Source organism: Salvelinus sp. IW2-2015, unplaced genomic scaffold (genome assembly GCF_002910315.2).
Source record: "Salvelinus sp. IW2-2015 unplaced genomic scaffold, ASM291031v2 Un_scaffold2213, whole genome shotgun sequence".
Classification (NCBI taxonomy): Eukaryota; Metazoa; Chordata; class Actinopteri; order Salmoniformes; family Salmonidae; genus Salvelinus; species Salvelinus sp. IW2-2015.
This window is the reverse complement of record NW_019943543.1, coordinates 59630-70367: the sequence shown is the minus strand read 5'-3', so window position 1 is coordinate 70367 and position 10738 is coordinate 59630. Positions and strand designations below refer to the sequence as shown.

At 44.0% G+C, this 10738-nt stretch overlaps 1 protein-coding gene across 1 annotated transcript in view; it reads left to right on the top strand.

Moving 5' to 3' along the window:
- The window catches only part of LOC112073299 (anoctamin-3-like), a 71446-nt gene that overhangs the window by 42423 nt on the left and 18285 nt on the right, over window positions 1-10738 (top strand). The window contains 4 exon segments of the mRNA XM_070440096.1: window positions 6441-6523; window positions 6792-6932; window positions 7777-7815; window positions 7817-7995. Coding sequence (XP_070296197.1) covers window positions 6441-6523; window positions 6792-6932; window positions 7777-7815; window positions 7817-7995 — 442 coding nt within the window.

The following is a 10738-nucleotide window of genomic DNA, read 5'->3' as shown; positions in this document are numbered from 1 at the left end:
AAAGAGAGAGAGATAGAGAGCATGTAACTAATTAGATACCCTAATAGCAATGCTAGTAATTAGCCTAGATAGACGCTCAGAACTCCGAACATCACAGATACTCATTCCGCAAACGCAGGGAGAGAGACGGATGAGATGGTGCTCAGTTGTGTCAGTGGATAGTTGCTGTTGTGTGTGTGCTGTGTGTGTGTGTGTGGTGGTGTGTGTGTGCAGGATAGATAGTTGATCGCTGTGTGTGTGTGTGTGTGTGTGTGTGGTAGGTGTGTGTGTGTGTGTGTTGTGTGTGTGTGAGACAGATAAACCCACACAGTCCACACTGTGTTGCTATAACACCACACCTGGCTGTTGGAATCCTAGATGGTCACCTCACCCAACATCGTTCTCATCCACGGCTAACACTTTCCCAAGCAATCTTTTAAATGCCTCCACTGCCAGAATCCCCATTCTTGTCGCAACACACTATTAACCCGCTATACCCCACCCAGTCCAAATAAAGTATATAATGGAAAAACATCCATCATAACATGACCTATTATCACACTCTTATACAGCCTAAGTGGTACGATACTAGCCCACTTTAGACCACGAGCCCTATGGATCCCTATATTGAGTGCAGCTACTAATTAACCAGAGCCGCTTATGGAACCCCTATTCCCTATATAGTGCACTACTTTAGACCAGAGCCCCTATGGAACCTATTCCTATATAGTGCAGCACATACTGTTATATGCCACCAGGGCCCTACTAGGAATAAGCCTCATTCCCCTACATTATAGTGGCACTCAACTCATTATCAGTATCTACCCTGACTCAAGACGCCCATTGGGTGAAGGCCAACAGAATCTGATTAACGCACTTACAGATACCGCCCAAATAAGAACTGTAGCAGCAATCAAATGCTATCTATAACATACACATACAACACCTGGCGGACCAAAAGTAATGTGCGACACCAGAAATCCCCCCTGCTCTTCCATCATTCAGACCAACTATTATAAACACGCATCACCAACACATTCCAGATACCCATAGAGCATTAGTGTAGGCTCAGCACAGGTTACAACAGATTACACACTGATGTGGGTTTTAGGTTCTGGCACTTCATCACCAGCATATCTCGGCATATGACCCGCTTTCACCAATTCATCACAGTAACCCCTCACATTAACAGATAACCCCAACGTGTTTTTGATGGGGTTGAAGCGGTCAGGGCTCTGGTCCATAATAAGCCGCGCATCACAAGTTACAGATACCGCATCCATGTTCCTTCTGATACTTCCCATCACACACACACCAATCTCCATTACCGATAGACACCACCCATCTCTGTATTTGTCTCCGTTTTGTGCAACGGGGCAAAATATTGTCTATGCTGAAACCCGGAAAGGGCTTCATCCCCCCCTTTCCCAAAACTGTGTCCGGTCACAGCAATACACATACACATTACAGATAACCATCCACACAGATAACCCATCCAAAAAATTACAGGATCCCACCCCCCCGCTCCAAAGAATAGCTCCATTAGTCTCAACCAAAGTGATATCATTGTATGCATACGTATCAAGCATTAAGATTTCCCCTTACATGCAATTACCTGGACTAAGGGGCCCCCCGACCAGCATGAAAACGCAGCAAGTCCCCATAGACCAAATTTATATTCGATCACTCCTCCACTCCAGCCAACTTTAACAGTTGGCACTACTATGCATTCGGGCAGGTAGTTGTTCTCCTGCATCCGCGCAAACTCCCAGATCCCAGATTTCATCCATTGGACTGCCAATCAGATCGGAATCAGTATAGCACGTGGATTCTCCAATCAACCATCACCATTCCAAAGGATAAGCACACGTTTCCAACGTGCTCCAGAGCCGGACTACCCCAATAGCACCCATTTCCACTCCAACGTTCCTACGAGATACGGCTCCCTGGCGTTCCGCGCATAGGAATACGCGATTGACTACTTCAGGACTTCTTGTGGAGTGCCCCTGCTCGGTCATTTACCATTACAGATGCACGACCACAATCGACAACTTACAAGACATTACCTCTCATAGATAAGCCCTCCACCACTTACCAGATAGACCCACAACACACAGCTCATCATTAATTACTCTGTTGATGACAGTCTCGCTCACCAGAATCCAGAGGCATCACACAGTTTGGATCACTCGGCTCCAGCTGATACAGCATCGTACATGCATTATACCACTTTCCACAGAGCCAAGAGCCACAAAGCACACAGAGGGATTATCAATAGGGATTCAATGAGGTTTATGAACTGACTACTGGATACTGGTTCCAGGGAGGGTTTGAGTGGCATAGGCTTTCTGAGCTCCATCTAAAATAGCAGCAACAATGATCATGCAGTTGATCTAAAGTACGAGTTCGTAGGAGTTAGCATTCCAGATGTCAGACTACACTCACAGTCAGAGGTTGGACTACTATGACCCTACATCTCATTTAATCAAATATGCAGCATATTGCGATAGAAAAGTTGTCTATATTGTGACTTTCTCTAAGTCTCGAGGTACACCAGTTCTTAATGAACCATTGGAACTGACGTAGGCAGCCCGACCAACATATGGAACGAAAACAGATGGCTTTTAATAAGCTCAGAGTACCACAGGCCTCCTCTCAGGTACCTACAAGCGTGAAGGTTTGATCCTCAACAGATCTTGGTCAAGGAAATCTTCTCACTAATAGGCGGCCTGCACTTTATTTAATGTGCGACTGTCAAAGGAGTATCTCTTAGCCAGATATCCATTCGGCTATAAATTATTTGCTCAGTTTTGGTCCCTCAGAACGAGGTTCTAATCTCGTTCCTGTACCTTCATAGCACAGAACCATTACCTCATCCAATCTGGAATGCTCGTTAGGTTTTTATCACCCAAAGACATCGTAATCTCCTCTGTCAGTGCTATCTGCATAGAGGCCCATCCTCAGTGGAAACACACACAAATAGTTGGACCAGAATACTCTATTCTGTCGAATAAAACAACCATTATAATGCAATACAGCATTATAACATAATCTTGCGCAACTTTTCCACGACACATTTTAACACCATAGCGCGCTTCAGCACTTGACGGTCCGTTGTGTGAGTTTGTGTGGGCCTAGCACTTGCGGTCTGAGCCGTTGTTGCTCCTAGACGTTTACACTTCACAATAAGAGCACTTACAGTCGACCGGGTCAGCTCTAGCAGGGCAGAATTTGACGAACAATCCTATGACGTTGCAAGTTAAAATTCACTGAGCTCTTCATAAGGGCATTCTACTGCCAATGTTTTGTCTATGGAGATTGCATGGCCGGTGTGCTCGATTTTTATACACCTGTCAGCACCGGGTGTGACTGAATAGCTGATCCACTAATTTGAAGGGGTGTCACATACTTTTGTGTGTACAGTTGAAGTCGGAAGTTTACCTACACCTGAGCCAACATACCATTTAACTCAGTTTTTCACAATTCCCTAACCATTTAATCCTAGTATAAATTCCTTATTTTAGGTCACTTAGGATCACCACTTTATTTAAGAATGTGAAATATCGAATAATAGTAGACAGAATGATTTAATTTTCAGCTTTTTATTTCTTTCATCACATTCCCAGTGGGTCAGAAGTTTACATACACTCAATTAGTATTTGGTAGCATTGCCTTTAAATTGCTTTAACTTGGGTCAAACGTTTCGGGTAGCACTCGACAAGCTTCCACAATAAGCTTGGGTGACATTTTGGGGCCCATTCCCTCCTGGACAGACCTGGTGTAACTGAAGCCAGGATTGTAGGCCTCCTATCCTTGCACAGTACGCTTTTATTCAGTGCTGCCCACAAATTTTCAATAGGATTGAGGTCAGGCCTTTGTGTGCCACTTCCAATAGACCTTGGACTTATCGTTGGCCTTCAAGCCATTTTGCCACAACTTTTGTAAGTATGCTGAGCGGTCATCTGTCCATTTGGAAGACCATATTGCGACCAAGCTTTAACTTCCTGAATGATGTCTTGAGATGTTGCTTTCAATATATCCACATTAATTTTCCTGCCTCATGATGCATCTATTTTGTGAAGTGCACCAGTCCCTCCTGCCAGCAAAGCAACCCACAACATGATGCTGCCACCCCCCCGTGCTTCACGGTTGGGAAGGTGTTCTTCAGCTTGCAACCTCCCCCGTTTTCCTCCTAACATAACGATGGTCATTATGGCCTAACAGTTTCTATTTTTGTTTCATACAGACCACAGGACATTTCTCCAAAAAGTACAATCTTTGTCCCCATGTTGCACTTGCAAACCGTAGTCTGGCTTTTTTTATGGCGTTTTGGAGCAGTGACTTCTTCCTTGCTGAGCGGCCTTTCAGGTTATGTCGATATAGAACTCGTTTTAACTGTGGATATAGATACTTTTTGTTTCTCCAGCATCTCACAAGGTCCTGTCACGCACTGGCCATAGAGAGGGTTTAGTCTCTATTTTGGTTAGGCCAGGGGTGATTAGGGTGGGCATTCTATGTGTTGTATTTTTCTTTGTGTTTGGCCTGGTATGGTTCCAATCAGAGGCAGCTGTCTATCGTTGTCTCTGATTGGTACTTAGGCAGCCCTGTTTTCCCACCTGTGTTTTGTGGGTGGTTGTTTTCAGTTTGCGTCTGCACCAGGACTGTTTTATTTCTCACTTTGTTATTTTGCTCAGTGTTTTTTGGGAATAAATGATCATGAACCACGCTGCGCTTTGGTCCTCTTCTTCAGACGAGCGTTAACAAGGTCCTTTGCTGTTGTTCTGGGATTGATTTGCACTTTTCGCACCAAAGTAACGTTCATCTCTAGGACACAGAACGCATCTCCTTCCTCGAGCGTATGACGGCTGCATGGTCCATGGTGTTTATACTTTGCATAATATTGTTTGTACAAGATGAACGTGTACTTCTTTCAGGCATTGGAAATTGCTCCCCAAGGATGAACCCACGACTCGTGGAGGTCTACAATTCTTTTGAGGTCTTGGCTGATTTCTTTTGATTTTCCCATGATGTCAAGCAAAGAGGCACTGAGTTGAAGGTAGGCCTTGAAATACATCCACAGGTACACTTCCTATTGACTCAAATGATGTCAATTTAGCTCAAATGATGTCAATTAGCCTATCAGAAGCTTCTAAAGTCATTACATATCATCGTTTCTTGGAAATTTTCCAGCTGTTTAAAGGACAGTCAACTTAGTGTATGTAAACTTCTGACCCACTGGAATTGTGGAATACAGTGATTATAAGGTGAAATAATCTGTCTGTAACAAATGTGTTGGAAAAGTAGTAGATTGTCCATAACCGACTTCTGCCAAGAGAGCATACTATAGCTGTGTTATCATAGACATATTGTGGAGTAATTGAAAAACGAGTTTTAATGACTCAACCTAAGTGTATGTAAACTTCCGACTTCAACTATATATAGTGTATTACACCGGGGGAATTTACACAGATAACTAAGATTAACAAGAACACCAGTAGATATATTAGAGTAAAGAAAGAAGCCAGTGTGTAAATAAATATATGGTGTGTATTACTGCATTTTTTGTTAAGTGCTTGTTAGTAAGCGTTTCTACTAAAAAAAACTTAATACAGCAGGTAGTCTGCTGTCTACCTGTTTGTATTTCAATTAATTTTAAAACAGTGTAATACAGTAGTATAAATATTATGATGAGCCTACGTCAGGGGGATACAGTAATTTAAATACACAGTGTGAAACAGGAAGTGACACAGTGGTTTAGTGGGGTCTATGGCATGGACAGCAGCGTTGGCTGTGTACATGTCGTGTACGTGGTCCGTGTAGGTGTCGTGTTCGTGTACTACGTGTCGTGTACGTGTCGTGTACGTGTCGTGTACGTGTCGTGTACGTGTCGTGTACGTGTCGTGTACGTGTCGTGTACGTGTCGTGTACGTGTGTAGATGAGGTGAAAGAACCCAGGCGTCTAAAGCTCATTTTCCCCGTCTACTCTCCCTCTGTAAACAGGAGTGGGTCAAGCTCCATTCAAGCTGAATCTTGCTGCACATTTAAAAATACATTTGAATCACTCTTTGAAGTCACCATGTTCTCATGTGTATCCAATGTTTCTGTGTGTAGGGAATGTGCCGTAGAGATATTTCCCCATTGAGAATTCAGATTTCAAGGTGGGCCCTCCCACAATTGTCAAAGATATGGACTTTAAGTACCCCCCCCCCAAGAGATGTCAGACACCCCCAAGAGACGCCAGACACCCCCAAGAGACGCCAGACACCCCCAAGAGCTATCGTTCCACTCCTTGCCAATCGTCATGCCAAACATGACATGTCACGGAGTACAAGGAGTGGAACATGAGCAAAAACAGGTTCAGGAATTCAGGCTACTGGAATAAATCACGCAAGTCATTCCATGAAGGTTGATGGATCCCTCCTCTCCGTGTTCCGTGTTCTGTTGGAATGTTGTCCCTGTAGCCACGGTGTTCCTGGAGTTCTGGAAGAGGAGGAGGGCGGAGTTGACGTATGACTGGGACCTCATCGACTGGGAGGAGGAAGAGGTTTGATCCAGACAGAAGTATCTGTTTTTATTCATGTGAAATAATGTCAGAGACATCTCTACATGTATGTACACTAGTGTTCAGCCATTTCTCATTCAGCAATATCTGGTTATTTGAATATGATTTCACATCATATTCATCTATGTCAATGTTTCTTATGATACAGTCAAGCATTGTGTGGATGGGAGGTATCTTTTGATTGGCTCCAGTCAGAAATATCAGCGTAATTGAAATGATATACTGCGGTGGTATGTGTGTTTTGTCCCAGGAGAATCTGCGGCCCCAGTTCGAAGCCAAGTACTCCAGGTTAGAGAGAGTAAACCACATCTCTGGCAAGCCAGAGCCCTTCCAGCCCTTCACTGACAAACTCAGCCGGCTCATGATCTCTGTGTCCGGCGTCTTCTTCATGGTAAGACCTCGTCATCACATGAGTTATCAGGCTGTACTGTGGGGTCCGTGTCTTTCTGTTTGTGTCTGGCGTCTTCTTCATGGTAAGACCTCGTCATCACATGAGTTATCAGGCTGTACTGTGGGGTCCGTGTCTTTCTGTTTGTGTCTGGGATCTCCTTCACAGCTAAGACCTTCCATCACACAAATAAAAAGGCTTTTACTGTGGATCTATCCTCAGTGTGTACATATACTGTAAGGGTTTGGGGTCAATTCCATTTCAATTCAGTACATTCTAGAAGTACACTGAAATGTTTTTTAATTGAAAATCGAATTGGAATTTCGGTTTACTTTCTGAATTGACTGAATTGAAAATGAACTGACCTCCCCCCCACAACCCTTGAACACAGTTTTCTACCTACTAGAGTGATGAGTTTTCTAGCAGTCTACTACCACCCACTGGTGGAGAGGACCCATCAATACAACAGCCACTCCTTGGAAACAGTGACTCTGCCCCTCTGTTGTTGTGATATTGTTTGTTTATTGTTGCTCATCACTCAACTACAATAGGACGTGTCTAGAGTCTGTGACATGTAACAGTGAGTCATTGTTTAACAATGTTGCTCCATAGAGTCTAGACATTGTAAACACATGTTCCCAGACCCAGCCAGGATGTATTACCCCAAAACGGACACATTCCCAGACCCACGTTTCCCCAGAAAACTAGGCCCGGATCTATTACCCAAAACTGACAGCCTCATAAATAGTCTAGTTCTGCTGTCTATTTCTGTCTCTCCCCCTCCACTTTCTACCTGTGTCTGTCTGTGTATCTGTGTGTGTGTTTATGTGCGTGTTCTCCTCTCCAGATTTCTCTGGTCCTGACAGCGGTGTTTGCGGTGGTGGTTGTTCCGACTGATTGCCATGGAGAAGTTTGCATCGATCGACTGGGAGTTTGTCAAGAAGAACTGGCCGTTTGCAACCTCTGGAACCGGAGTCTGTGTCAACTTCTGGATACATCATGTCTCTGAATGTGGTGGGTTCTGGCCCTATAACCCTCTGGAACCGGAGTCTGTATCAACTTCATGATCATCATGTCTCTGAATGTGGTGGGTTCTGGCCCTCATACCCTCTGGAACCAGAGTCTGTTGTCAACTTCATGATCATCATGTCTCTGGAATGTGGTGGGTTCTGGCCCCTATAACCCTCTGGAACCGGAGTCTGTGTCAACTTCATGATCATCATGTCTCTGAATGTGGTGGGTTCTGGCCCTATACCCCTCTGGAACCAGAGTCCTGTGTCAACTTCATGTCTCATTGTGGGTGGGTTCTGGCCCTATAACCCTCTGGAACCAGAGTCTGTGTCAACTTCATGATCATCATGTCTCTGAATGTGGTGGGTTCTGGCCCTATACCCTCTGGAACCAGAGTCTGTGTCAACTTCATGTCTCATGTGGTGGGTTCTGGCCCTATAACCCTCTGGAACCAGAGTCTGTGTCAACTTCATGATCATCATGTCTCTGAATGTGGTGGGTCTGGCCCTATACCTCTGGAACCAGAGTCTGTGTCAACTTCATGTCTCATTGGTGGTGGTTCTGGCCCTATAACCCTCTGGAACCAGAGTCTGTATCAACTTCATGATCATCATGTCTCATTGTGGTGGGTTCTGGCCCTATAACCCTCTGGAACCAGAGTCTATATCAACTTCATGATCATCATGTCTCATTGTGGTGGGTTCTGGCCCTATAACCCTCTGGAACCAGAGTCTATATCAACTTCATGATCATCATGTCTCTGAAATGTGGTGGGTTCTGGCCCTATAACCCTCTGGAACCAGAGTCTGTATCAACTTCATGATCATCATGTCTCTGAATGTGGTGGGTTCTGGCCCTATAACCCTCTGGAACCAGAGTCTGTATCAACTTCATGATCATCATGTCTCTGAATGTGGTGGGTTCTGGCCCTATAACCCTCTGGAACCAGAGTCTATATCAACTTCATGATCATGTCTCATTGTGGTGGGTTCTGGCCCTATAACCCTCTGGAACCAGAGTCTATATCAACTTCATGATCATGTCTCATTGTGGTGGGTTCTGGCCCTAATACCCCTCTGGAACCAGAGTCTATATCAACTTCATGATCATGTCTCATTGTGGTGGGTTCTGGCCCTATAACCTCCTGGAACCAGAGTCTGTATCAACTTCATGATCATGTCTCATTGTGGTGGGTTCTGGCCCTATAACCCTCTGGAACCAGAGTCTATTCAACTTCATCATCATGTCTCATTGTGGTGGGTTCTGGCCCTATACCCCTCTGGAACCAGAGTCTTATCAACTTCATGATCATGTCTCATTGTGGTGGGTTCTGCCCTATAACCTCTGGAACCAGAGTCTATATCAACTTCATGATCATGTCTCATTGTGGTGGGGTTCTGGCCCTATACCCCTCCTGGAATGGGTATCTGTAATGTGATGGGTATCTGGGTGGGGTATCTGTAATGTGATGGGTTATCTGGGTGGGTATCTGTAATGTGGATGGGTATCTGGGTGGGTTATCTGTTAGTGTGATGGGTAAATCTGGGTGGGGTACTACTGTAATGTGGTGGGTATCTGGGTTGGGTATCTGTAATGTGATGGGTATATGGGTGGGTATCTGTAATGTGATGGGTAATGGGAGGGGTCTGTATTGTGCTGGGTTATCTGGGTGGGTATCTGTAATGTGAGATGGGTATCTTGTGGGTGGGTTTATTCTGTAATGTGATGGTATCTTGTATATGTGAAATGGGTATCGGTGGGTGGGTATTCTGTAATGTGATGGGTATCTGGGTGGGTATCTGTAATCGTGGTATCGGGTATCTGTAGATGGGTATCTGGGTGGGTATCTGTAATGTGATGGGTATATGGGGGTTTTCTGTTAAGGTGGGGTATCATGTGTAATGTAGATGGCGTATCTGTAATGTGGTGGGTATCTGTAAATGTGTGGGTATTTTGGGTGGGTATCTGTGGTGATGGTATCTGTGAATGTGATGGGTATCTGGATGTGGTGGGTATCTGGGTGGATCTGTAATGTGATGGGTATTGGGTGGGTACTTAATGTGGAAATGGGGGGGGTAGGCGGGGGGGGTTTGGTTTTTTTGGTGATGCGGTAAATCTGGTCTTGTCTCTCTCTCTTCTCTTCTCTCTCTCTCTCTCATTTTCTTCTCTTTCTCTTATCTTTCTTCTCTCTCTCTCTTTTCGCTCTCTTCTTTCCCTTCCTTTCCTTCTTTCTCTTCTTCTTTCTCTTCTTTTCTTTTATCTTCTCTCTCTCTCTTCTCTGTCTCTCTTCTTTTATCTCTCTTTTTGTCTGTTCTTTTCTTTCTTCTTTCTCTTTCCTTCTTTCTGCTTCTCTTTCTTCTTTCTCTTTCTTTTTCTCTTTTCTTTTTTGTCTTATTTCTTCTTTCTCTTCTCTTCCTTCTTTCTTCTTTTCTTTTTATGTCTTTTTTTTTTCTTTCTTTACTCTTTTTCTTCTGTCTTCTCTGCTCTTTTTTCTTATCTCTCTTCTTCTTTCTTCTTCTCTTTTTCTTTGTTATCTCTTCTCTTTTTCTCCTTTTCTCTATTCTTCTCTTCTTTTTTCTTTCTGTTCTTCTTCTTCTCTTCTTCTCTCGTCTTCTCTTTTTTCTTCTTCTTCCTTTTTTCCTCTCTCTTCTTCTTTCTCTCTTTTTTTCTCTCTTCTTTTTCTGTTTTCTTCTCTTTCTTCTTGCTGCTTCTTTTCCTTTTCTTTTTCTGCTGGTTCTACTTCTTCTTTCTTCTTCTTCTTTCTCTCTTCTTCTCTTTCTTTCTCTGTTCTCTCTTGG